This window comes from Microtus oregoni, unplaced genomic scaffold, assembly GCF_018167655.1.
Source record: "Microtus oregoni isolate MIOR12 unplaced genomic scaffold, Mior012 000046F_ref0000063, whole genome shotgun sequence".
Lineage (NCBI taxonomy): Eukaryota > Metazoa > Chordata > Mammalia > Rodentia > Cricetidae > Microtus > Microtus oregoni.
The window spans coordinates 18,373,112-18,400,189 of record NW_024543220.1 but is presented as its reverse complement, the minus strand read 5'-3'; the positions used below and the strand labels follow the sequence as shown (position 1 = coordinate 18,400,189).

Below are 27,078 nucleotides of genomic sequence, written 5' to 3'. Positions count from 1 at the left end.
GTTGAAGGGAGCCCAGTACCCCGGAGTCCATGCTGAGCTTGTCAGGGTGCTCACCCCTCCATGACATATGGGTCATGTGGACTGGGTACCACTACCTGATCCTGTGTTTCTCATGGAGTCCCACGAGGGCACAGACCTGTCTGGCACACAGAAAGTCACACTCCGCCCCCCCCCCCCCCATTCCTCCATCCTGTCCACGGGGCAAGGTTCTTATAGGCTTCTCTTCGCCACTTACTCAGGACCGGTGCCCTGAGGCCTTGCCCTTCAGGCTGTAAGTAATGTCCTGATGGTACAGAAAACTGACAAGGCCAGATATGGGAGTCCTCCAGCTCTCCCTAAAATTCTTCCTGCTACCTGACTTACAAATAATTTGAGAGCTGTTCCTGTCCTTTCTACTCACAAGGACTCTGGCATGGTAACGTCAAGGGTCTTGCAGGTCTCTCAGGCAGGCTTGAGACTGTTTCCACTCTGCACATCAGGAGGTGGGGCGGAAGGCAGGGCACATGCATCGATGCTGCCAACATGCAGAGAGGATGCCTCGTGATACCACCACTGCTTTCCACAGCTCTAACCTGAGAAACATTCCAGCTTCCTAGGCAAAGCCTTGGGCTCAAGGGCTGAGTTCCCTTTGTCCAGTAACTAGGTGGCCAGTACGTTTGCAAGTACCACTGAGGACCCAAGTCCAGAGGGGTGTGGCCGCCATTGGCTGGGGGAGGAGCTGTGCTGTTGTGGAGAGAAGCCATCCATAGCTGGGACCCCCATACCCACAGGTGACCTGTGCATCTAACCACCCGGCATCCTACCACCTTGGGATCTGGTAAGCCAGAGTTGCTGATGAGTCATTACCCTTTGGACCCATGCTCCTCCCCGTTTGCTCCTAATGGGTATGGTTGTGACCCCCGCCCTGCACAAGTACTCCACCAAAGCCCATCAAGAGAGAGCTGGCTTGGGGACCCTGCCCCCTCCTACCTCATCCCAAGCTGCCAGCGGCCTTCCATTTGCTGAGTATTAGCTTAGTATCCTTGCTGGAAGGGGATTGGGAGGGGCGGGGACGTCAGAGGATGGGGGCAAGGGTGAGGTCGGTGGCCTAAAACAATTAGGCCTCTTCTGTCCCTGTTAACAAAATCTGGTTGATATAAGGTGGGTGGGGTGTGTGTGTGTGGAGAGAGAGAGAGAGAGAGAGAGAGAGAGAGAGAGAGAGAGAGAGAGAGAGAAGCGCCAGATGCTCCGTTCCTGGGCTTGGGGGTCTCCCTGCACAGCCAAGCACAATCCATCGGTACCCAAACGAGGGGCGTGCACTGGTGGTGCAGACAGTGCAACTCTAGCCCGCAGTCCATGGCTGGCCAGTGCCCAGGTCCCTGGACTACTTTAGCAGGTGGACCCGGGGCACAGAGCACGAGTTTTCAGACGAGCCTGAAAGAGCCGGAGCCGACTTCTGCAGCTAGTAGGGACAGGGGCGGATCCGGGGAGGGGCCTCGGGCCTAAGCCCGGCAGTCACCTCTGTGCTCAGCACTCGATCAGACCCGGCAGTCGGCTGTGAGTCACGACCCAGTCCATCCGGGTAAGGGGCTCGTTATGGGGCTAAGGTCGGCCAGGCGCGCTGGGGCCGAGGGGTCGGGAGTAGAGTAGTCGGGGGTGAGGGGTGAGGGGTGAGGGGCGGGGAAGAAGCGCAGTATGGAGAGCAGTGGCGTGGGGAAGGAGCACGGGAGAGGGGACGCAGGGAGAGCGTCCTGAAGGGGCAAGGAGTCTAGAGGTGTAGAGTGTGGAGTCTGAGCGTACAAGCTGGCAGACGCGCCGCACGCCGCCGCTCAAGCCACCGAGAAGCACAAGATCTAGATGGTGACTAACCGCGCAGTGTGGAGAGCGCAGGCACGACTCTTCTGCGGGTGTGGCCAGGTGTTTGCTCCGCCCCCTAGTACTTCCGCGGCTGCGGGCCCCCTTCCCGCCACGGTGGCCACGCTTTGGGGCGTGGTCAGTCTAGGTAGTCCCGCCCCTCCACGCTGCCCTAGGGCCCGCGCGGGTTTGTGGGTGTTGTAGTGTGCATGTGCGCGATCCAGACTGTCGGTGCTGACTGAATCAGGTACGGGCCTGTGGGGTGCAGAGCTGGGGAAACAGATCCAAACTGTGAGTGCCTGGGGAACAACGGGATAGCACAAGGCGCGGTTCTGGTTCTTCAGGCTTCCTGACGATGAAAGCGGGGCTCTGGCTGAGTTCTACACTAAAGGGTACTAGGGGGTCACTTGAGGCACTGAGAAACTCCGGGTAAGGTTTGCGGCGTACCTACAACCCGTGGAGTGAATGAAAAGCGCATGCGGGGTCTGCTGGGTGGAAGACCGGCAGAGATCTTTGGGATGCATAGGGGCAGTTGGGTGCGGGCCGCGGGCCGGTGTCTGCGGGGTGTAGAGTCCTTGTGTGAATGCCGAGCACAGGCGAGTACCTCAGCATTGGACGCCTAGGTTCCAGCGCAATGGTCAGTGCTGGCGGGCACCCTGGGCGCATAGTTGCAGACCGCTCCCCAGGGTAAATTCCCCAGGCTGCCTGGTGGGACCTCTGAGCGCCATTTCTCTCATCATCCCTCTGGAACCGAGTTTCTTTTGCCTTTAAAGTACCTTCCTGAGGTCAGGAATCGCCTGCCCCAGCCGCCTTAAGAGCACTTGTTGTCCGCAAGGAAACCCCGCTGCTCACGCCTGGTACGTGGCCAGTCTCCAAGCCCCATTGTTTAGCTTAGAGGTTTTAGGCACCAGACAGCTCTAACAACTTCCCCTTGGAACAGAGATTCCCGCAGCCTGCACAGCCACCTGCAGCCAGTGCTTGGTGTGCTTCCAGCATCTCTGTGACAGGAATCATTCCCAGGACTCCGTCCACATTCCTCTTGAAAACTCTTGAGGAGTGTGGCTAATAGCCTGAGCAGCAACCATATTCATGAAAACTCCTCACCCTGTGAAGCGCCCAGGCCCGACCTGCCTGTCTTCAGTATGCAGGTCAGAACCTAAGCAGGCCGTGAAGGAAGTTGTTTTGTGGCTTCCCTCCGTGAAGATAGACTAAATCTATCAGTTGCTTGCCTGACTTTAAAGAAGTAGCCTCCTCCCAGGGAGACTTGAGGACATGAACCCCAGCAGCCCAGATGAACCAAGCAGAACACAGGCAGATACTGCGACCTAGCAGAACCACATGTACCCCACAACAAGGGACTGCTTTGCACCTGCCGACTTCTTTCAGAGAGGCCTGTGTTCTGAATAGGCCGAGGCAAGAGGTGACTCTGGGCATCAGAGCCTGTGGCAAAGATACATTCAGCACTCAGCTTTCACAATGGGGGGCAACAGGGCTCCCCCACCCCCCTAACACGAGCCTTCCAAGATTAAAATAAACCTTCCTGTTTTAAGACAAAATGAAGGTGCTGTTTACTTTCGCTTTGATTTCGGGGTGCCATGGAAAGAATTTTGTGAATGGATGTGTTCCACACTCCCTACCTGGTCTTCTCTAGGTTGCTCAGAAAGGACTGTGTCAAGCCCCTCCCCTATACCACAGCCCTACAGGGCTGCCGAGGGTTTCTTTCAGTTGCCTGGAAGAGGTTGCAGGTTATGAAGCAACACTGCATTCGTATGGGGTATGGAGTCCAGGTTCAGATGTCATGCCTGCGTGGCATGAGCTCCTTCTACATTCAGTTTCTTCAGCTAAGCCGATGACGGGATCTCCCATCTTGCCTCTCGGGATGGGTTTTGTCTGAACTGAGCCTAGCTCTGCTAGGAAGAGCAACCTGGGCGCTGCTGTAGAAAAGGGAGGCATTGCATCATAGCCCGACTGACTCTGTAGGAATGATGCTGCCTAGGGTAGAGTAGAATAAACCGACTGGCAGTCTCTGCCTAGGTAACAGTCCGGGGCTTTAACAGTCCCTGGTTCCTAGTCACCAGGCAAGTAGGCATTTCTGTTGAACAGGTGTTTAAGGTGAAGGCATGGTCTGGCACTGGACTGTAGCCTTGCAATTGGTTCCCCAGAAATAGGAGATGCCTGTGTGTCCCCTGTGAGCACATCCTTGCCAGTCATGTGGTTTGAGAATAGTCCCTGAGATCTCAGAGGATCTTGCTGTGATGGGGTCATGTCCCCTTGAACAGATCTGAGTGTGGGCTTGGTGGGTAGGTAGGGTTTTCAGGACCTTAGAGGACAAACAGGAGTCCATTTCTTGGGCCTTGAGCACGAGAGCCACTTGCCCATCTGAGCAGCAGTCAGGGTGATGCAGCTCTTCCAATCTGATAATCCTAGATGTTCGTGTCATGTGGGTTCTAGGAGTTCTTGGAGTGACCCTCTTCCAGCTGTGGCTGGGCATTGAAGTTCTGAAGCCAGATCTTCAGACAGACCCCTGGGTAAAGCCGTGATAAATTCACTGTGTCCAGCTCCGACCCCCATCCACCTGGGTGTAGAAGCCTCAGGAGTCTATGAAGCTATATGTATGGGGTAATATGGAATTTGCTCTTTACTGGTGTCTGATAACGTCTGCTGTCTCTGGATACCAAAGGACACCAAGTAGACATGTTCCTTTCACCTCTGGGGATGGCACCTTTCCGATGAGGGCCAATTCCTGGGGCTTCCTAAGCCCATTCTGGGCACAGAGTCCTAGACTTAGCTACATTCCTGGCCACCACTGAGCCTGGGGACTGCTTTGGTTGAGCAAATGCAGTTGCCATGGACAATTGTTTAATCTGGCCAGCCCCAGCAATATGTGCTGGGGAACTGCTGAGCTCTGTTTGCATCTGCCTTGGCCTTTCTGGAGGGGTCAATGCCAAGGACTGAACCTCCTGGGTACCCTGTCCTCCTCGGCTGTTTGTGTAGCTCTGGGGAAGTTTTGAAAAGCAAGGCCAAGCAGGACAGAGGTCAGTCTGTCCAGCTGAGGAGCTGAAGCCTGCGTTTGTGTCTTCTCCAGCCAGGCCCCCTGCCTGGCTGCTTGTTTCCATTTGGGTCCTGTCCCAGGCTCTGTAGCTTCCGGGGCCACATTCCTGCCTTCTGGACCCCTGGAATTATGTACCCTGGCTCGCCCTTCCTTGCAGTTCCCAACAAGCAAACCCACAAACCCCTGCTTCTTTAGGGGCCCAGGTGTTACCCAGCTTTTGCCTTATCACAGAAACAGGATTTACAGGAAGGGCTCCTGGGCAGTCCTTACAGCTGCATGGTATAACTCTGAGTCCCAGTGGGACAGCACACACTGAGGACCCTACAGGTCCCTTTTCTTTCTTGAGCCTCTGTGTTTTGTGGGAACTCAAGAGGACATCCTAGGTCTTAGTGTAGGGTCCGTTGACTGAGAATCTGAACCCCCAAAGTTCTTACATCAAGAGAGTCTTCATTTGTCCTCTGCTCAGGGGTTGGAGAGGGTTCTACCCTAGTCCGGATCTGCAGATACTTCCTGGAGCAGACTGTAGTGAGGAACCTGTTATAGAGGAGCAGGCCATCAGTATAGCTCCCCCCCCCCATGCCACACACTGCCAACCTATCTTAGCTCCCCAGCTCCTATATACGATACCCACCCTCTACTCCAGGAGCAGGATAGCTTTATGATAACTCCCTTTTGACCTACACCAGTGCCCTGTACAGAAAGCCTGAAGCACATGAACCTGTGGCATAGATGCGGCTGTACAAATGAGCCAGGATAACGTGGGGTCCTGATGAGGGGATGCTGCTGCTGCCTTTCCGTTAGGAGATTGGCAGTGACCACCTACACCAGAGCAGCCTGTGTCCGGGACAGAATCAGGGAGAGAAAAACACACTGTCCAGGCTAGTCCTTATGCACCACAAATACCTGAGAGTGCTTTGGGCCTGTATGGCGTGAGGTCAGAAGGTCAGCAACTAGACAGGCCACACTGGTGGCTGGACTCCACCTGCCTTTGGGAGGAAGCCTGTAGTCATCTGAGCGTCAGCTCCACCCCCTCCTCAGGCTTCAGTCTGTTTCACTCTCGAAGTCCTACAGAGAACTATGGAGTCCCACAGGTCAGCTCCTACTCTGTCCCATAATCCTTTCCAGAGCTTGCTTTGCCTTGCCCATGGTGACTGTAAGCTCCTGGTGAACTCCTGCCCTTCCCCCACTGCCCCTCCTTCTTATGACAAGTGTTCTTTAGAACTGTATTCCCCTGCTGTGGGGAGAATGCATGTCAGATCTGTGTACTCATAGCCACCCCCACTGACCTCCCTGTTGTGTCTTGGGGCACCTCTGGTGTCCTAGCCTAGCAGAGCCCCCTCCTCTTGTCCTCGCTACGCCCAGGATACCGCTAGAACAGTCGCTATCAACACCAACTGACACCAGCTGTTCCTAAGACCTGTAGGGCCACAGGCTACCAAGCCCCTGGAATGAGGCTGAGGTGCTTCCAAACCTGGATTTTAAATGTTATTCACTTACGTAATAAAGTAAGATAATCAGTTTACATGACTTTGATTAACAGTTAAATAGGTCTAGGTGACTGAGGCTTGGCTTTGCTTGAAGACTCCTGGAGGCTGTGCTGGCCTGGTCTGAGGGATTAGGCTCCTAGTAGTTCTTAGGTTGACAGAGCCGGTTGATTTGGGTGTGGGGCCAGCAGCCCCTGAGGTTGACACTGGGTCTCAGCAGAGAGATTGGGGACTAGAGTGTCCCTGTGGGCTCCTTTGCTAACCCCAGACTCTTGGCTTTTCCTTCCAGGTGGAGTGCCATCTTTGGTCACCTAGTCTCATGAGGAACTGGGCAACATGGTGCCCAATGGCCAGGCGGCAGAAAAACAGGCATGCGAGGATCCCAGGCAAGACCGTGAACTCAAGTCCTGGCGATGTCTCGTGTTCTATCTCTGCTTCTTTGGCTTCATGGCACAGCTGCGGCCTGGGGAAAGCTTCATTACGCCCTACCTCCTGCAACGTAACTTCACAATTGCGCAGGCATGTTGTCGTCGGAGGGTAGGGGAGTAGCGGTGTGGGCTGGGAGTTCTTTTCCTGGTTTGATATATATTTGCAGCTAAGGCTGCAGGAGACTACAGGGGCCGGAGAAACTGAGTTGGTCCACCCTAAACCCCCCCCCCCACCTGCTCTACTTGGCTTTGATTTGTTAACCCAGCCAGACTACGTGTCACTGGGCTCCAAGAGAGGAAACTTGTGCCTGCTTTGGGGATGAGGAAGAATGCAGATGAAGGAGTGCTGACCTTTACTGCCGGGGTGGCTCATCTGCCATCCTGGTGAGAGAGCCCATGTCCAGCTACGCCCCACCTTGCTTGGCACCTGCCTCCGGGAGGGACTCAGCTGTTTATGTAAAGAGATTATTGAAGGCATTTTCTTCTTACTCAGCCACGGGAACAGAGGGTCCTATTGAAACTCTGCTAATGAGCTTAAATCCAAGCAGACCGGGAAGTTGTTTATTTTTTGAACTTGTGCTTCATGCCATCTTTTGATAGGGCTAGATGAAGAAGGGGGAAGAGAAGTCTCTGAGGTGTGGCTCCCTAGCTGCCTGAGGTAGCCTGCAGCTGGCCTGGGGATGTCAGCAATCCATCTCAGCTTGAGACCTCCCCTCCATACTGACCCAGGTTCTGTTTTGAGTCCTTGTTGCTAGTGGTTGGACTGAGTTAGCCTTAGCATGGGAGTCATTGGGACCTGAGTCCCCGCCTCTGGGAGCCTGGGAGTACCCATCCGGCTCCCCTATGTGCCCATTAGTCAGATTTAAAGTGAGGTCTAAGGGGGTCCCTGCTGAAACTCATCCTGGCCTAGGAGGAAGTGCCAAGGGAGAGGTCAGGCAGACATCTGGGCCTCACTGAGATAGAGGCTCTCCCTGCAGAGCATCCAGGGGGCCTAAGGCACCTGGTTTGGTCAGCCCATGCTACTACTGGGCCCTGGCACCTCCCCAGGCAGCAATGTGGAGTCTGAGACAATGCCTTCTGACCTCCGCCCTGCAGCAGGTAGCTCCCCCATCTTGAGCCACAGCAGGAGCGAGGTGAGGGTGGCCCCCAGAAGTTAGCCTCGGTGAAGGCCGTGAAGGTTGGATTTTGCAGGCAGCATGTCCACTTCTGCCTTATGGGGTGGGGTAGAGGGATGGCCTTGTCCTCCTCCAGCCTCCCTCCCCTGTGTCCTGCCTAGCTGTCTGCTGTGCTCCCCCACCCCCACCCCAACCCCGTTACTATTCTCTTGCTCTTCCTTTTCTTCCTGTAAAGAACTGAAGAAATCTGTACTGGGGTCTCCTGGCCATTGTACTATTTTCTACTTAGGTTTAAGAAGAGTGCCAGTCAGAAAGCTTGGGTTAATATGACCCACATGCAATGAATGGTAGTTGCTCCCAGTTTGCTAGCTTTCTGTGGGTTGGGCCTGGAGTCTGCAGTTTCTTAGGCTGGAAGACTGTCTTGGTTCCTAGACACCCTTGGATCCTGAACAGCCAGGTGTGGACATGGAAGGTACATTTGTCGTCATTAGGGAGACAGGGGCAAGAAAGAATTTGGCTTGCTAACTCTACTGGACTCAGTGGAGCAGCCAGTGTCGCTAATAACCAGTACTTGCCTACCCGCAGGTGACCAATGAGATCATTCCGGTGTTGCCCTACTCTCACATGACCGTGCTGGTGCCAATCTTCCTGCTCACAGACTACCTGCGATACAAGCCCGTCCTGGTCCTGCAATGCCTGAGCTTTGTATGTGTCTGGCTGTTGCTGCTGCTGGGCAACTCTGTACTACACATGCAGCTCATGGAAGTCTTCTACAGCATCACCATGGCCGCACGTATCGCCTACTCCTCCTATATCTTCTCCCTGGTGCAGCCCTCCCGCTACCAGCGCATGGCCAGCTACTCAAGGACAGCCGTGTTGCTGGGAGTCTTCACCAGCTCTGTGTTGGGCCAGGTGCTGTTGTCCCTGGGATACCAGTCCCTCAACTACATCTCCCTGGGCTTTGTCATCTTCAGCCTGGGCCTCTCCCTCTTCCTAAAGCGACCTAAGCACAGCCTCTTTTTCAACCGCAGTGCACTGGTGCGAGGAGCCTCGCCCTGTGAGCTGGACCAGATGCACCCGGGCCCTGAGCGACCAGAGCCCAGGAAACTGGAGCGAGTGCTGGGCATGTGCAAAGACTCCTTCCTGGTGTGCATGCTCCGTGAGGTGGTGGAAAATGCACGGCAGCCCCAGCTGCGCCTCTGGTGCCTCTGGTGGGTCTTCAACTCTGCTGGCTACTACTTGATTTCGTACTACACGCATGTCCTGTGGAGAGAAGCTGACCGAAAGCTCAACTACAATGGTGCCGTAGACGCTGCCTCCACGCTGCTGAGTATGCGCTGGAGGCCCCTTGTCCTTCCCAGCTGGGTTGTAGTCCAGCCCTATCACTTGCCCTGGGCTAGACCACCAACATAGGCTGTCCTGTGCTTTGCCCTACCCTGCCCTATTTCCAGAGCCACCCTAACTAAGCCTGAACCCCTACCCATCTGTCCCATGATTCTACTTGCCTAAGCTCAGCCATGGCTGATGCTTCCTACCTCCAGGCGCCATCATGTCCTTCTCCGCGGGCTTTGTGAAGATCCGTTGGGCTCTGTGGTCAAAGCTGGTCATCGCAAGTGTTATAGCCATCCAGGCTGGGCTAGTTTTCTGTATGGTTATCATGTCCACCAACATCTGGATACTCTACGTGGCCTACGTGCTTTTCCGTGGGGCCTACCAGTTCCTTGTGCCCATTGCCACGTGAGTAGGATGGTATGGGGAGAGGCTTCTGGAAGGTTCTGTTGGGGAGCACAAGGCAATGTGGACAGTTGTGTGGGAGGTCTAACCCGTCTAGACACTCAGCTGTGTCTACTGCATTGGCTTTCCTGGGCCCCACAACCCCCGTAAGGACAGTGAATCCGCTACCTCCCCCAGTTCCCTCCCATCTCCGCCAGTCCTTCCTGAACCTCTCTATAGTGTTGCTGACCCATAGGCTACCTAAAGTTGACTAGCATCCCACCTCCCTCTCCTGTTGTCCCTTATCCTCACCTTGGAGACCCTGTTACACTTTTTTGCCGGCATTTGGCCTGCCCCTCTCCTGGGCTTGCCCCACGTGCTCTCCCAGCTCCTCTGAACACTGTTGCAGAGTTTGATGGTACTTACTGCAGGTGATCTCTCCGGATGGCACTAGCATGCCTTTCCTGAGACCCTATCCAGACTGGAACTGAGAGAGCACACACTGCTGAGTGTTGAGGACACACTCAGCTCATGCCACATAGGCATCAATCATGCTTACAGAGCTGGGTGTGGTGGTGCATGCTTTTAATCCCAGAACTCAGGAAGCAGAGGCAGACTGATCTCTGAGTTCCAGACCAGCTAGATATATGGTGAGACCTTGTCTAAAAGAAACTCAAAATAGACTCTCAGACATATACTCATATCACCAAACAGACAACACACATACACCATCCATTCCATGTGAACCGGCACCATACAATCTATGTGTACAGTGTCCATGTACATGGGTTAGCATACCACATGCTACAGATAGATAGATAGATAGATAGGTGGATGGATAGATGGATAGACGGATAGATAGATAGTCACAGATATACACAGATTTCATACACCATATGTACTTAACACTGCACTGTGCATAGCATATGTACATGTGCTCACACCACACACAGGCACTTGCCTTCTTTTGCCTCCCTGTCCTCTACCCCTCTGGAAAGACTTTGGCTCTTACCTCCCAGGGCTGCATAATTCTAACACTTTCCCTCCTTGGACAGCCTGCTCACATTCTCTGGCCACAGCCACTGGCATACTTCTTCTCTCTCTGGCCACACAGCCACGGGCATACTTCTCTCTCTGGCCACACAGCCACGGGCATACTTCTCTGGCCACGTACTCCCGCCTCCTGAATTGAGAGTACCTTTCCGTTCCCAGTCTCCTGGAGTCAGTCTCTCTAAACACGTCCTGAGCCCCACTCCTACCCTGGGTCAGCTACCGTTCATTGGTGGGTGGGTATAGGGAGAGGCTGGGACCAGGAGCAGTGCTGTGCACAGCTGTGCTGGATTGGGGCTGGAGTAGGGGACTTGGTAGTTGTGGATGGGGATTTTAGAGTTGTGTGTCCAGGAACTTAACCATGAGTCTGGTGGTGGGTGGGGTTGTGTGACTTGGTACGTGGTGTGTCCCTGAGTAGATGAGGAGTCTCCCCGGTTCTGTGTTCTTCGTTTATTTGTTTGTTTGTTTAATTAGATAGCATCTCACTGTGTAGACCAGACTGGCCTGGAATGACAAAATTCACCTGCTTCTGCCTCCTGTGCTGGGTGAATGACCATGAATGACATTTGTCACCGTTCCCAGTCTGACTTTGTTCTTGCCCCTCCCTGTCCTACTCAGTGAGTTTGAGTAGCTTGAGTATGTTTTGGGTTCTTTGTTCGGTTGTTTGGTTGGTTTTTGGTTTTTCGAGACAGGGTTTCTCTGTGTGGCTCTGGCTGTCCTGGAACTCACTCGGTAGACCAGGCTAGCCTCTAACTCCGAGATCCGCCTGCCTCTGCCTCCCGAGTGTTGGGATTGAAGGCGCACGCCAGCCATCACCTGGCCACAGTGTGTTTTTCACCTCTCAGTTTTCAGATCGCGTCTTCCCTGTCTAAGGAGCTCTGCGCCTTGGTCTTTGGGATCAACACATTCCTTGCCACCGTGCTCAAGACCGTCATCACACTTGTGGTCTCCGACAAACGGGGTCTGGGCCTCAGTGTTCAGAGACAGGTAAGCCCCATCTTCAGTCTCATCTTTGGGGGAGGGAATCCATTATGTGGCCACAGCAAGGCCTCCTGGCATCCACGTTCTGTGATCCCTTCTCAGAGAGCACAGATCCATCCTCACGGGAGTATACAGAATGTGGCCCACATCGGAGCAGGGAGCGAGACTCTTGGGACAGGCTCACATTTCCAGGGGCACTTGATGTGGCAAGGTTAGCCACTTTTATCTACCCACGAGCCTCTACCCTGCTCCTGTCCAGGTTGGACTTAGCCCCCAAGTGGCTGGGCCTCCAAGGTTGACTGAATTGTCAGCCATTTCTGAGGAGTCTTTATCAGATCTTGAATGTCCTTTCCGGGGCCTGTGTCACTGAAAGTATACCGTCACAGTTCCTTGCCTTTTATCTCACACGTAAAGACCTGATAGCCTTAAGCCCAGGTTGAATGATAACTGAAGTGTCCATATCCAGGAGGGAGCTAAGGCGGAGCTACTTGGTTGGAGTTGGCATCAGGTGGCATTGGCCTATTGACTTCTCTTGGGATACTTAGTTTTCCCACCACAGCCAGCATTTTTCTTGTATCTGAGAAAACTTGACTCTTCTGTGAGGGGGGCGTTGTGATGGAGGAACTGGGCATCTACCAAGCCAAATGGGCTTGGTAACATGAGAGGGAGTGGTAACCGAGCTCCTTAGTGACTGCCCCAGGCTGTGGCTGGGCAGTGTCTTAGCAACCTGTGAGAACTGTTGGTCTTCCTGGAGCCCAGGTTTCCCTTGCCTGGAGGCCTGCCAAGGTTGGTTGGTGTATGTTCATGAAAAAGTCCCAACCCGCTGAGGATCCCTAGTTGGTACAGCCTTGTCACTGAGTCTGGCTGGCCAGTGAGGAAGCACAGATGGAGCAGGTGTTTGCAGATGCAGAAACAGACCATCCCGCTGGGAAGCTGGCTGGTACGATTTGAATAGACCTTTGAAGTGGGGATGCCAGAGTCTTGCCATGTAAAGCTTGGATCTGCTCCAGCCTGGCTAAATCCCTCGGTGCACACCCCTTCAGGCTGGACCCAGAACAGGCAAGTCTTTCTTGACCCACAGGGTGGTAGATCCAGACTGAGAAGCGGACATAATTCCCCGATACCACCCAGCTGCTCTGTGTACCCAAGAGCCTTGGGTTGACTCACAGTACTGGGTGAGGTCCTGGGTGGGTTGGGCTAAGAAACAGTTCACTGGCTTGGAAGGGCGTAAGTTCCTCCTCGGGGAGACTGTCTCTGTCCTTAGATGAGTAGTGGCTCCTCCAGTGGGAGAGCCGTCCAGAGAAACCCCGGGGGGAACCTAGTGTGGCCCAGCTTACGCTCACCATGTGATTTGTCTTTCAGTCACTGGCCTCTAAGGCTGGTGTGCTCCTTCTGTCTCCCGTCTCCCTCCACAGCCTTCCTCTCATTCAGACTGTGGGAGTCAAAAGGGTGGGACTTAGAGACTCGTGCTGCCTGTGTTCCCCCTCTTGCTTATGCCCCCCACCCATTCCAGCTACCCTGCAAGAGGCCCCCTTGCTAATGAGCCTCAGAGGAGTGGGGTACGGGGCTCAGTAGGAAGGGTACTGGATCAGCTCTTTCTCAAAGGCCACCAGAGAATCCCTTCCCTTCTTGGGGGCCCTTGTTCAGTCCTACTCATTAGCACAGACTGTATCTGGGGACCCCATGAGGGACGAGGGGCATTCTGGCTTTAGTCCCTGCTTCCTCCAGTCAGAGTGTGAGACGGGTACTGGCTTTTCCCTGGCTAGTGTCCTTCTGAGCATTGGGTTTTGTTCACAGTCAAGAGAGACACAGTCTCCTGCTCTGCCCTCTCCTGCCTCGCACCCTGAGTTCAGACAAGGGCCAGGGCAGAAGTTCAGGCAGTGGGACCAGAGCCGGAGACCACTGAGAACCAGGGTGGAACTTGGGACTGTGGCTGGGAGTCAGCCTCGATATTTGCTCTGTTTTTTAAGTTTGGCTTCATCCTACCCAGAAATCATGCAGCGATTCAGGTGCCTCGTGCTGTTCTCCTGCATTAGAGTCAGGATGTGATGTTCAGTCAGAATCCAGAAGATGTCACACACACACAGAACCTTAGGGTTGTTACATAGCCATAGCTACTCCCTTATCAACCCTAGAGATAGCTGTTCTCCCGGGCAGGTGACAGCTCTATTCTCCCGTGTGTGTGAGCTTCTCTGAGACAAGGGCAGATGGCTTCTGTAATTGCTGCAGGCTGTCAGTGTACCTGGGATAGCTGCTGACCTCGGAAGCACTATGGGCTGTGTTCAGTCCTTGGATATTACAAGTTCTTTCCTAGGTTTGGTGTGAATGTAGGGTTTATTTCTCTGGAAGGAGAGCCCGGAAGTGGAACTGAGGGTTCCCAGTGGGAGCTATTCCCATCTCACCAGCAGGGTATGAGAACCATTTCCCCAGATCGTGATCAGCATGCGATGCTACTTTTCCCTATTAGCCATTCTCATGGGTTGTTTTTAATTTGTGTTTTTTCCCCTTGAATTCACTTATGAAACCAGAAACCAAACTTGTGTTGTCTGTCTCTTTAGGAGCCAATAGCGGGCTGGTGTTTGGCGACTGCACGTGTATTACATTACCAGTTATGTGCCGTGTGGCAGCTACATCACCACGCCCTCTGTTGTTGACAGGCCACTTGCCCTGATGTTTTGCACATAGACCTTCAGAATCTCCTAAGACAGTGTTAATCAACTTAACTTTTCACCATCAAATTTAACGTAGAAAAGACAAGCCAGGCATGTGGAGGGGGCTGAAGCAGAAAGATTATGAGTTCAAGGCCACCTGAGCAAAGCAAGAACAAACAGAAATCAAGGACAGGAAGGGCAGGGTTTTGTTTGCTGTGGGGTCTCCTGTGGGAGTCCTTCCTCCTGTTTCATGAGCTCATCTCTCGTCAGTTCCTCTTGGTTCTGCTTCTTTGGCCTGAATCTTTGATTCCTCTTCCATCTCTCACCTCTCCTGATACCGTCTCCCTTTTTGTATTTCTGGGGCATTGTTGCTGCTTTGCTGACCCCTTTCATGGTTGCTCTGCAAATCTTTCTCAGATGACTTCAGGCCCTGCCGAAAGCATGAGGTCTGCAGCTCGGATGTGCTGAGCTGCAGCAGAGGTCAAAGACCTCTCGGTGTTGTGTGTTGAAGCTAAGGGGTCTAATGCCTAATCCTCACAGCCCTGGCAGTGCAGGTTGGTGCCCTTTGGGTAGAGTAGTAATTCTAACTCCCATAGTGGACCCCTCACTGCCCAAGGGCAGGACATCTTATTTCTTCTGTTCAATGGCATAAGGTCAATTCCACGTGGTCCCCTCTAGTGCAGAGGGCAGCGAATACCTCATAACTGCCAGATGTGTGTGTGTGTGTGTGTGTGTGTGTGTGTGTGTGTGGTAGGTCCAGTCACTGACACTGAATACTGACCTTATAAGGAACAAGGGTGAGAAGTGGGGTCATTACCACCCCATGGGATGCAAGTTTCTTCCTAGGAGTCTTGTCTGGCCCCACCCCACATCCTTTGATTTTGCTGTGCCTGAGGTAGGGTCAGGTGCTTTCAGAAAAATGTCTGGAAATGTACCTTGTCCTGGTACCTGCCCTCTAGCTGGGCTCTATCTGTGCTGGCTCTGTGGATAGAGAGAACAGCTATTCTGGACTTCTGACTGCTTCAGCTCAAGATCCATGAAACAAAAAGAAATAGCCAGCACTTGCCACTTGCTGGATCCTGAGGCTGGCTGATGCTTTTCTCCTCCCACCCCCAGTGAGTGTTGCCCACAGCACCCAGGGGTTTGATTGACCCGGGAAGAACGGGGAAAGGATGTCCATCCTGTCTTCTTGGGAACAAAAGTCTCTCATGAGTCATTTCTGGTTTACTCCAAATGTGGTCTTTTATGAAAGGGTCCCAAGGGGCTTCAGGATACTCACCTACCTCCAACTGGATCACTGCAAGTTCCAGGACCTTCATGGACATTTGACAGTAGTTAGGTTCCTCCCTGGGAGGAACATATCTGGTCCTTCAGGAAGGGGCATGACCTGTGCATGCCTGGCTCTTCTTGGTCACTGCTGTGCCAAGCAAGTCAAGGTTGTGCCCAGTTCCGATTAAGGCCAGGACCTAGAAGCCTGGATCATTGTCCTGGGGGCTAAGAAAGTCAGTTTCATGCATTAGAACCTGGGGACCAGTCCCCGAGGACCACACAGATGTCAGACCTATGTCAGACAAAAATCCCTGGGGAAGTGATAGGTACCCTTTGTAGTTGACCATGCTGTGGGGGATAGAGGGCAAGGGACCAAGCACTTTGGTATCTTCCCTTGGGCAAGGCCTATGACTCCTCTGGCCACCTGGTGGCTGAATGATGGAGAACCTTGCCCCTAGATGGGGCAAGAGCCGGCAGGGGTGGGGGAACAAAAACCTTAGGTCACCCAAACTCTCTTTCAGTTCACTATCTACTCCATGTACTTCCTGGTACTCTCCATCATCTGCTTTGTCGGGGCTGCGCTGGACGGCTTGAGGTACTGCCAGCGGCGGCGCCACCAGCCCCTGCCCCTGCCCCAGGAGCTGAGCCCCTTGGAGAATTCTGTGCAGGTACTAAGCCTGCAGGATGGAAACCTAAAGGGACCACAACCCTCAGCACCACCGCTACTCCCAGAGGATGGTGTGGAGGACAGCGTGGCAGGCTTGAGACTCGAAGCCAAGGCCTGACCCATCTTGACCTTCCTGGCTTCATCCCAGTTCAGCGGGAAGAACTCCTGACTCAAGCAAGCAACCCCTCCCATGTACCTCCATCCTGAACCAGCCTGGGCGGGATGCTGTAGACAAGACTGTACTGTCTTGAGTCCCACTGCCCAAGGCATGTGGGCAGTGTGTTGCCTTCAGGAACCCCTGAAATGTTCACAGGATTCACCTTAGGAGCCACCTGCTTTAACTGCGGGACAATAGTTTGTCCTTGCTGATAGCCTCTGAGGACCCTAAACCCAGCCTACTTCCTGCTTTAGCTGTGGCCAAAGCCCGCTGGGAACACTCAGAGCAGCTGCCTGGCTTTATGGGACCCATATGCCAGGCCACTGTGAACCTGAATTGCCTATTGCTTGCCAGGAAGAGCCTGTATTGGGGTCAACTGCGCCTACCAGGCCAGCTCGCCCTTAGCCCTTGGAAGCTCAGGACAAATTATCTCTGTCCCCAGGGCTAGTGGGGTACAGACACCAGCCAAGGCACGCTGGCCCTGCAGAGTGCTGGTCCTTCTATATCCTGGCTTCTGGCTATGCTGTCACTTCCATCATAGGAGGTGCTTGTCTGGATGACTATCTGATTTTTTTTTAAATAAAAATAAAAAAAAAACTGACATTAAAATTGAGAGCTCCTTTTGGTTTTTCTCTAGTGAAAAGCTGGAGTCAGGGGTTGATTAGCCTCAGCCAAAGCAAGGATACATTGCAGAGACTAGGCCCTCGGTGTCCTTGAGTTGACCTCCAGCTCCACTGCAAGATCTGACCCCCCTAGGGCATGCACGTCATATCCGTTCTGGCTGACTAACTCAGCAGAGAACCAAATTGCTGGTTATGGGGGCTGCTGAGTCAATTATGCCTCTAGGACCTACCCAGAGGTCCACTTGAGAAAGGTCATCTTGGGGACCCTGGGCTGAGGAAGAGGCTACAATCAGGGCTGGCCAGACATCCAACTAGTGATGGTTTGTGAGAACACTGGGCCAGCTGCATTCACGTCTGCCGCAGCACCCTGAGAGCCTTACTGGGGAGGGCTAGTTCCATCCCTTCTGGGCTTGGGGATCTTGTAGGACACGACTGATGGACACAAGCCTTGTCCTTTGCTTCAGGCAGAGATAGTGTGTGGCCACCCCTGCTATGCCCGTTCACCCGGGGCAGCAAGATGAGCCTCTCGCAGCCAAAGCCCTCCCCCGCAGCACCTGCCCACCCTGGCCTGCGGCTCTTTAGCCCTCACCTGGTGACCCATACTGGCTGAAGACGGTCACCTCTCTTATCCTGGGCCATTCTGTCAGCCACCAGCTGTTCTCCACTTGGCTGGAGGCTTTGGACATGGCCTTCTCTATTTGGCAAGCACAGTCTCTTAGAGTCAGCCTCGGGATGAAACAGTGAATACAAGAGGATCTTGGGCCCAATGAACAAATCTCTGCAAAATTTGGAGATTTATTTTATCCGTGTGAGTGTTTTCTTGTGCATGCACGTGTGTATGTATGTGTGTGTATCACATATGTGCCAGGTGCCTGTGGAGGGCAGAAATGGGTGTCAGATTGCCTGGAACTGGGGTGATGGATGGATGGATGGGATTTAAGTTGCCATGGGGGTGCTGGGAGCTGAACGCTGATCCCCTACAAGACCAGCAAGTACTCTCAATTGCTGAGCCATCTCTCTAGCCTCCTCGACATGATTTTGAAGTCACCTCATGTGCATTGCTGGGTACCAGATGGCGGGTACTGACGGCATTTGTACACATCTGTGCAATACATTGTATACCTGTGTATGCCCGCACACCTTGTACATACACACTTGCATATGCCTTTGTACACATGTGCACAGACATCTGTGTAACTAGGCATACCATGCACACCTCTGTGTACCACATACGTACACAACACACACACATTTATGCCTGCCATTATATGCCTCTGCACCCTTGTGACAACCATGCACATTTGTGTCTAACTGTGCCTAGTCTTTGTATACCCTACCCATCCAAACCTGTGCGTATACACACCTGACCACGTGTGCCACCACATGTACACATGCATGTCTGTTTGTAGAGGCCCGTATCCATGGACACATGACTATATCCACACTCACCTGTACTCCCTCTGTGGGCCTCCAGCTGGGGAGCGCAGGGACAGAGGCTCCCACGTCTCATTTTGGATGATTTGTCCTTTTCGTAACAGGGAAGGCAGCTATAAACCAAGTGTCTGTATAAAAGGTCACTTTTATTTGGTACCTCTTCGAAATGGCTTCATATCACACAGTCACAGAACTAGCCCCATTGGATTTGTCCCCATCCTTGGACATCAGAGCCTGAGGCAGGCATGGTGGCTCTGATCGGCCACTTGTGGCCCTGAGCACACATGTCTCTCCGTCAGAGAGGTGTTTTGTGCAGCTGCTTCAAGATTCGTGGGCCTCGGGCTGGTGAGCAAGGACAGGGTGCTCTCGGAACCTAGCTCTTGGCCTTGGTTGGGCTTGGGTTTCACTCTGGATGGGATCTCATGGGTCACCAGGGAGGCCAGTCTGAGAGACCAGCCTGAGGGTGGGCCCCATGTCGCATCTGGCCCCCAGCAAAATGAGCATGCGGCCTAAGCCTGACCACACTCCTGGCCTCTGCACAGTGACGGGACAGGGTTCAGATCCGGTCGTCACAGTGAGTACTAAGCTTGGAAACCAGCTCTGGCGGGAAGTGTTGTTACTGGAGACAGGGGGAAGCAGAAGAGGTGGTTCCCACCAATCAGCATGGGTGGTCCCAGTTAGCACCTGGGTGAGCAGGTGCCTGCCTGTACTGTTGGCAGTCACTGGGTGCTGAGAGGAAAGTCCCAGCTGCCCTGCGCTGTCCCGTGGTCTGTCCCCAGCACGCACATGGGACTGCCTTTTAAAGGCTCTGTGCCCGGAAAGATGCCAGGTTAGAGAAAGTCAGCAGGCTTGGGGCAGCAACCCTAGGGCAGTCCCCTGCCGACACCCAGCTATGGCCTGACTTCGCCCTAGAGCTCCACCAAGCATGGAGGAAGATCTGTGACCCCAGCCTGGCCAGTTCAAGTGGGAGAGGAAGAGCAGGAAGTCTATTTTAAATGTTTAAAAAAATATACTCTTTGGCTTCCTTTTATTTCTCGAGGATTACATAAAGTGTGAACTACACAGGATCGTATCCCAGCCAGGCCCTGGGCGCTGACCAGATGCTCCCTGCACTGTGTCCGTCCTGTGCCTCCCTGTCCACCATTCTAGCTGGCAGAGGCCCTACTTGGAGAAGGAAGTCATGAAACTATTCTCGATGCACAGGACAATGTAGGCGTTGTGGCAGCTCGCAGCTCTCTGTTCCAGCAGCCTGCCTGACAGCAGGGAGGAGGCCTGACCTGTGGCCTCACTGGCCTCAGTCCGCCATGTCTCACAGTAATTCTCCATCAGCCTGCGCCCGCTGGGGTCTGAGCCGTGCCATATACTCTTCTGAGGCCTGCAAGGCATAGAGGCTGTCAGCAACCTGCAGGCCTGTCCTTCCAGGTCTGCCCTCTGGAGCAAAGAAGATGGGAGGCCAGCCGCTATATTTGGGGGCAGTGGGACGACAGTGAAGAGCCCCTTAAGGACTTAGGTCACTTCCCAGATGTGTACTCTTGCAGAGAAAGAGGGTGTTGGGGTGTAGCCTGAGCCAGGGGATCTCTGGGCTAGCCTTTAACCCACTGACAAGACCAGGCTTCTGAAACTCTTGTTTGATAAATGCTAGGAGTGAACCCTGCTGCCAGGGTTTAGCCACTCAGCTCTGCCCACGGCTCATGTAGGGGCCAGGAGGGCCCTCGTGAGTGGGGAAAGCAGATGGTCAGGACTCAACTGCCGCCTAGGGACTTTTGTCTAGCTCCCCGAGCCACCCTTCAGAGAGCACAGTCATTGGAACAGGTGTCTGAGCTGCCAGGTGTAGAGACCCTGGGTAGGACGCCATTCTGAAGATAGCCCAGCCGTTTGTCAGCATTTCCGGTGCATTCTGTGACCAAGGGCTAAGGGCACGGGAGCTGTCTTGCAGAATCCATCCTTTTCCATGACACTTACATGGTGAGCAGTAGAGTTAATTTAAGTAGTCACAGGTGATGAACAAACATACCTGCCATGGCTTTGAGGGTGCTGACGGGGTAGTGTTTGAACATACTGTGGCCAGCCATTCTCATGGTCTTCTAAGGGTCTGTGACTTTTTTTTTTTAAGTTTATTTATTTATTTTACGTGCATTGGTGTTTTGACTGCATGGATGTCTGTGTGAGGGTATGGGATCCCTTAGAACTGGAGTTACAGACAGTTATAAGCTGCCCTATGGGTGCTGGGAATTGAACACAGGTCCTCTGGAAGAATAGCTAGTGCTCTAACCCACTGAGCCATCTCTCCAGCCCTGTGATTTTTCTGTATAGACTGTGTCAGTCTAGAGATAGAGGTCTTGACACCCTCCATCTAACGCTGGGAGACTTACCAGGCTGGGTGTCTCAGGACATCTCTGCCATCGAAAGAAAAGATGTGGGCCCCAGGCCGCAGTTGCCCCTGGGAGCCAGAAAACAGGGTGTCCCAGCTGGCAGATAGCACCTCATCCTACAGGAGACAAGCAGACTTCAGTCACTGTCACATCAGGCCAGAGGAATGAGTATTAGGGCAATCACAAGAGACCAAGGAACACGTTGAGGCAGAGGAAGCCCTTCTCCAAAGGTACACCCCATCACAGTGGGTGAGACCCATAGGTGCCCTCCTGAGCCTGAGACACTGGGATCTCTCAGTCCACATCACTGGTTCTGGGAAATACTCTATAAGAACATCAAGAATCCCAGCTCTTTTTATCATAAAGACCCAGGAATAAAGCCACACGATAGATCCTGTGGCAAAGGGCCAGGCTAGGTGGCACACAGAATTGGTTCCAGGCCACTTTGAGTTATGTAGTCAGTAACATAGGAACCACTAGAAACATCCATGGGACAAGAACCAGGGCCCTGGGAGGTTATGGGGTTAGAGGAGCTTTGTGGGGACTGTTGTGGGCATTTTGAGATCCCACTATGACTTCACACCTAAGGATAAGGCATGGGTACATCTGGGGACATGCTATGGACTTCTCAGAACAGACTCCACCCACCTTCAGGTTGACGATAGGCACAGTCCCCCGGTCAGCACGGCGCACAATACTGTAGAGGTCCTGCAGCCTAGAGGACAAGAAGGCACGGAAGGTGCCAGCCAGCCCCACGGCTCGGGCCTGCTGGAAGCACTGGAAGTCGGCCCCACGGATGCCATGCATGCCGCCTGACAGCGGGCTGTTCAGTGCCACCAGGTGGAGCTGCAGGAAAGGTCACATAGGATTATATTAGCAATGTCACAGGGCACACAGGCAGACTCCACTGAGTGTGCGAGACAGCAGTAACCTCGGTGAAAGCCTTCAAGCAGCCCTAGCTGGCCCCTTTCAGTCCAGGATATTGAAGGACAGGACGTCTGAGGCACTGTGGTTCCAGTAGCTCCCTAAGAGAGCTGTTAATAGCTATGAGCAGTGACAGGGACCAATTCAGTCTGCTGGGACTGGAGCAGCTGCCCATCCCTGGTTGTCCCAGCATCCTCTAGGGCAGAGGCACAGCACACATATGAACCAGTGTTTTCTCCTCTGCCATATTAAGGACTAGCAGGGACTGGCTCATAGGTGTTTGATCTCATGGATAGTCATTAAGGCACCAGAGGGAAGGCAAGTCCCTGGCCTAAGGGGATGCGTAGCCCACATTAATCAGAAGCTCACCCATAGATCTCTTTCCACAGTATTTCCTCTGGCAGCTCTGGGGGAATTCGCTCCATCCTGCCAGGACTAGGGCTGGATGAACACATGCCCCTTAACCCTGGACACTCACCACTGGCTGGAAGTCCTGGTGCGTGTGAGCAGGTGAGCTTGTGGGGCGGGCTGGCGGCTGGTGCACATAGGCACTGTGGTGGTGTGGAACTCCAGGGTAAGGTTGTGGATCCGGCAGACGTGGTGGGTTGACTAGGATGTCATCTGCCCGCCAGGGCCGAGCGGTGGAATAGGAGTGCTCCCGCCGGGTATACGGGCTGCCCTCGTGAAGCTGCACCAGTGGGGGCAGAGCCGCTACCTCATTGCCCTGAGAAGGAAGTACACAGTGCCTGGAGTAGCTCCTCATCTGGTACGATCCCTTCCCATGTCTGTTCTGTGCTCTTGGGTAGGACAGGGCTGGGCCCAAGGTGATGGGAAGAGAGCTGGACCCTGAGCCAGCCCGAGATACTTGAATGGATGGCACTGCCCTCTGTGCAGGTCCCCAGTCCTCCCTGTGCTTGGAAGACAGTTGTCACTCATCACAGCCTCCTTGGGGTTCCTGGCTACTGCTCAGGCTAAGACCCTACACTGTATTAGTCAATCATCACATGTTTGAACTCACTGAGAAGCTGGCTCTGGAAGTGATGTTGCCCCCCCCCCCCCATTTCACACCCAAGCATCTTGGTCTCAAAGTACCCTCCAAGGTCCCTCAACTGGAGATGGCCCCACCGACTGTGTGGCATGGAGGAAAGAGAAACAGCCCAAGAGTAAAACACGGTGCCCTTGAAGGCTAGAAAGTAAGCCATTTCCAACCAAGGTGACCATTGTTTGTCCCGTGGCATAAATGCCTGGTCAGCTGTGGGTAGCTCAGCCGTAAGCTCAGCCATGGGGAGAATGCTCAGTCAGGAACTCCAGCTGATGCCCCAACTTCCCCAGTCAGTTTCTGCTGGCTGCTGTGAATGTCCAGCCTGGTGACGTCACCTCCCCAGAACTCTCTTGGGAACTCCAGCTGGCTGCCTTATAGCACCCCCCCCATCATCAATTTCTGCCAAATGTTTGAGTAACCAGTTTGAAAATGCTTTATTTATCTGTCTATACGCTGTTATTTATTCTTTTACTTCTGTTTGTTGTATACTTTATAAATCCATTCATTCCAAGCTGAAAACTAAAGCTATTGTAGATCGTCCTGTACACTGCACAGAATGATCACAAACCTCCAGTCACGCATTTGGCTCCTGGACTTCAAGGAACCATGTGACCTTCCCGAGCTCTGCTACCCACGCTAACTTCTAACAGCCACACAGAGAGAAAAGGTTCCTCACCGTCCCATGTGGGAGAGCTGTCCGGGCCTCCAGCTGAAAGGCAACAGTGGGGGTTACTACAGCAGGCTTCAGGCCAGAGCCTCTCATCTGTCACCCTCTTCCCACGGCCCCTCCCTCTGGAAGAGGCCTATAGAGAGACAGGGATGTGACTACACCTCACTGGTTGGCACTAAGTGAACAGTGGGCACTGGTTAGACCTACTGCTGACGCCAAAGACTCTCCCAGGCCAGACAGAAGGGCTGTAATCAGGAAGGCACTAAAGAACAGGTCTGCCAGGCCCATAGACACAGAACCCAAAAGCTGGTACCCAGCAGCCATCATGCATTTCGAGGCATCCCACCAGTACTAAGGGCGTTCATCACAGTGGTGTTTATTATCATATGTGTCTACGCATAATACACATGTGCGCATGCCAGGATGTGTGTGTGGAGGTCGGAGGAAAGCTCTGCAGAACTGGTTCTCTCCTTTCACCTTTTGTGGGTTCTAAAATCAAGCTCAGGTTGACAGGTCTGTGTGGCATGTGTCTATGCCCACTGAGCCATCTGGCCGGCCCAGCAGTGGTGTTTATGTGACACAGTACTGGGTTCCAGAGCATATGTAGCCTTCATGCATCTTGAGGCCACCATGCCAAGACGAGCCCTGATGCTTTGTCGCATTGCATGCCCTGTAGAGGACAGCTAAGGACCTTGGCCATGAGCCACCTGGGCTCTAGAGTTAGGACCCTACCTCATGTTACACTGCTGTGGGTGGAATGTGAACTCTACCCCCCTCTGCCCCCAACCTAACCCAGGGTTATGTTGAACATTTGTTGTCTGGGAAGATTGTGGAACCTTTAGGAGGTAGAGACTCACTGGAGGAAGTAGGTCATAGCCCCACTTCCTATCTGCTTGCTGCCTGACGACAGAAGCCATATGACCAGTTGTCTGACACATCCTTGCCACTGCACCTTCGTCACTCCCAAGGACCGTACCTCAAACCATGAGCCAAAGTGACCTGCCCTCCCTTAAGGTACTTCTTGCTGGGAATTTGGTCTCAGCAATGATAAAAGTAACTAGTAAACATTCATTTACTGCTAACCCCAAAAATGCAGAGGAACTTGCTCACTATTCTTTAAAGAAAACCTTCATCCTTCTTGTGGCTGTTGGGGGGATGGTCCCTGAGAACTCACCAGCACCTTCCGGAAGCCATTTCTAACACGTACGTAGAGCTCTTCCCTCTCAGCCACGAAGATGAGCCAACCCTCCGGCACCTCGCGTACCTTGTCCAGCATTGTCTGGTATGTGGCCCAGATCCTCACCTGCTGGAACCCCAACCCAAGCCCAATGTCAAACCTACTATCCCGAACACCCAGAGCTCCCAGGATTTGGGAGACCAGAGAGTGACTCTCAGTAGGCACCCATCTTTGTCAGGCTATCACCAAGAAGAAGGAGTAGAGGTTGTAGAAGTGGGTACCTTGGGGACCCCATGATCCCAGACACTGGTCTCTGCACCCAGTTGACTGATGGGGAGGACTTCCTGAGATGCCACCCACCTCCCCAGTCCTAATCCAGATCCTCAGACCTTGGCCAACTGAACACTTACCCCAGCGGAAGCACCCATGGCTCCTGGGGGACCCGGAGGGCCAGGGGGCCCTGGAGGACCAGGAACACTGACAGCTACGAGAGAGATAAAGAGAGAGATAAAGCTGGGAACTCCTGGCCCCATGGGTAGCCCTCAGTGACCCAGGCCCAATTCCCATCTCCTACTTACTCTGCCTATGAGGACCAGGGAACGAGGGAGGTCCTGGCGGTCCTGGCGGTCCTGGGGGTCCCTGACGCCCCTCATAGCCAATACCAGGAGGTCCCTGAGGGCCAGGAGGGCCAGGTGGACCCCGAATGCTCTCTCCCTTTGGACCCTAGGAACAACAAGAAAGCCTTCCACTGTATCCCGCATGCGCCAGGTTGGGACTACCTGCTCATAGCCCTGGAGTTGGAACCTTTAAGACCAGTACGGCCTACCTACCACAGGGCTCCTTTTTCTGGGGATGTGATCCCAGGACAAAGAACCATCCCCAAGGCCTCCCAGTGTTCCTGTTCCCTTCAGCCCTCATGACAACTATGATGGTACACCCTTGGAGTCTGCTCAATGCTGCTCAAAGCCAGGTACAGTACCAGATGGGTAGCAGCAGGAAGAGTGGCCACGAGGAACAAATGAGGCCACCAGGATCCATATGCCCACCCAGCTTTGTGCCCAGAGGAGCCAATAGATGTGGGGTCTTAGACAGCTGAGTTTGCAGGGTTTGGTCTGAGTCTTTCAGGGCACACAGCCAGGCATGATGTGTGGATGCCTGCAGGAGGCCTGGGGTTCAGGCTTACCGGAATCCCAGGGTAGCCAGGCGGGCCAGGTGGTCCAGGCACACTTGAGCCGAAGAATCCACCACCAGCAGCCCCAGGTTCTCCCCGCTCTCCTTTCTGTCCAGTGTCCCCTCGGTCTCCCTTGTCACCCTACAGGTGGAAATAGTTATCTGAGCCAGGTGGGGATGACAGGCTGGCACCGGCCCCATGAATCATGGCACCTCCTTGGTCCCCTTCCAGATCCAGCTCGGCTCCCACCTCCTGCTGTCTCGACCGCACCCCCACCAGCCTGGGACAATGAGTGTCCAGAGGGAAGGACGCTACTGTAAAGCCAGCGTTCCTCATGGAGCCAGAAGAAAAGAAAGTGGCTTGGTTGAATGTCAGTACACTCTTGTCACCAGGGACAGAGGCACCTGCCTGGACACCAGCCACCCCATCAACTTGACCAGCAATCTCACCCACCTTCATTTCCGCTTCCAGGTGGAAGAAGTCGATGGGGAACTGCCCTGCAGGGTAGAAAGGGAGGTTGGAAGCGAACCGAGATGACAGTATCGACTCTACGGTTTATACCCCCCTCCCCTCCCCCACCTCCCCTCATGGATTGTGTAAGGATCACACATCTTCTTAAATTACTCCTGGTTAATGGATTTTTTTTTTTGTCATGGTGTTTCTGCAGAATTGCACCTATAAATGTTTATGACCAGCCATTGGCTTTTCTAATGGCTGTCTGTCCGGTGGCCTGGAGAGATGCAGTCCTTCCTTCTGTCACCCCACAGATCCTCAGGGCTGTATACAATGGAGACTTGGTATCTGTGTAAACTGGCTTCTTCTTTCCCTAGGCCCCTTGCTTCAAGAAGCCTGGTCCTGTTCCTGCAGGCATAGAGTCAGCAAGGCCCAGGGTCCCTCCTCTAAGCCATTCCCTGTTGTCTCTGTGAGTTTGCAGGGGTGGGGAGATGTTTCGGCATCTTCAAAGAATTAACTTCATCTCTGGATTTTTTTCTTTACTCTTCTTTGATCTCTGTTATTTTATACATAAATAAAACATGACTTTATTTATTTCTGTCTCTAAAATGCCTTCCTGTTTTCATCAAATGTGACGTTTGCTTCCCAGGACCTCAGCCTGGAGGCACAGTAACATTCCAATTAAGGCTGTATTTTGTGAAGAGGGGTTAACCCCTTTTTTCAGGGGTAGCAACCTTGGGTCAGGTTTTCCTGCAAGGCTGATGTCCTTGTGGAGTCTCTATCTTGGAGGCCCTTCGCTGCTACACAAGATG

The 27,078-nt window shown here is 53.5% G+C and overlaps 2 protein-coding genes across 8 annotated transcripts in view; one reads left to right on the top strand and one right to left on the bottom strand.

Annotated features, from left to right (window-relative positions):
- The first annotated feature begins 1,512 nt into the window (after positions 1–1,512).
- Positions 1,513–26,841, top strand: Slc19a1 (solute carrier family 19 member 1). 4 transcript variants are annotated; one of them, XM_041634389.1, is made up of 6 exons: positions 1,513–1,561; positions 6,659–6,888; positions 8,498–9,242; positions 9,454–9,649; positions 11,521–11,662; positions 26,045–26,841. In XM_041634389.1, exons 2-6 carry the CDS (start codon positions 6,706–6,708, stop codon positions 26,348–26,350), a joined length of 1,572 nt encoding a protein of 523 aa, XP_041490323.1. In that variant the 5' UTR covers positions 1,513–1,561; positions 6,659–6,705; the 3' UTR covers positions 26,351–26,841. The 4 variants fall into 4 exon arrangements, with proteins under 4 accessions (XP_041490323.1, XP_041490327.1, XP_041490324.1 ...); XM_041634393.1 differs by lacking the exon at positions 26,045–26,841 and adding an exon at positions 16,098–16,990; XM_041634390.1 differs by lacking the exon at positions 1,513–1,561 and adding an exon at positions 2,034–2,080.
- Col18a1 (collagen type XVIII alpha 1 chain) overlaps positions 19,468–27,078 on the bottom strand; it is a 107,767-nt gene continuing 100,156 nt past the window's right edge. For 3 of the 4 annotated variants that reach the window (XM_041634388.1, XM_041634385.1, XM_041634387.1), the window contains 10 exons: positions 26,267–26,310; positions 25,826–25,954; positions 25,221–25,365; positions 25,053–25,126; positions 24,640–24,771; positions 23,472–23,504; positions 22,232–22,477; positions 21,478–21,675; positions 20,830–20,945; positions 19,468–19,832 (listed from right to left, as the gene is read on the bottom strand). In XM_041634388.1, coding sequence (XP_041490322.1) covers positions 19,619–19,832; positions 20,830–20,945; positions 21,478–21,675; positions 22,232–22,477; positions 23,472–23,504; positions 24,640–24,771; positions 25,053–25,126; positions 25,221–25,365; positions 25,826–25,954; positions 26,267–26,310 — 1,331 coding nt within the window. In that variant the 3' untranslated portion in view covers positions 19,468–19,618. The remainder of the gene's footprint in view (positions 19,833–20,829; positions 20,946–21,477; positions 21,676–22,231; positions 22,478–23,471; positions 23,505–24,639; positions 24,772–25,052; positions 25,127–25,220; positions 25,366–25,825; positions 25,955–26,266; positions 26,311–27,078) is intronic. The other variant, XM_041634386.1, reaches the window with a different exon arrangement.

Bases quoted from the DNA above. Each gene is read 5' to 3' on its own strand.
- Slc19a1 (XM_041634389.1), top strand. From the start codon at position 6,706: ATGGTGCCCAATGGCCAGGCGGCAGAAAAACAGGCATGCGAGGATCCC. The intron at 9,243-9,453 runs GTATGCGCTGGA...TCCTACCTCCAG, and splicing joins CGCTGCCTCCACGCTGCTGA to GCGCCATCATGTCCTTCTCC. The intron at 11,663-26,044 runs GTAAGCCCCATC...GTCCCCTTCCAG, and splicing joins GCCTCAGTGTTCAGAGACAG to ATCCAGCTCGGCTCCCACCT.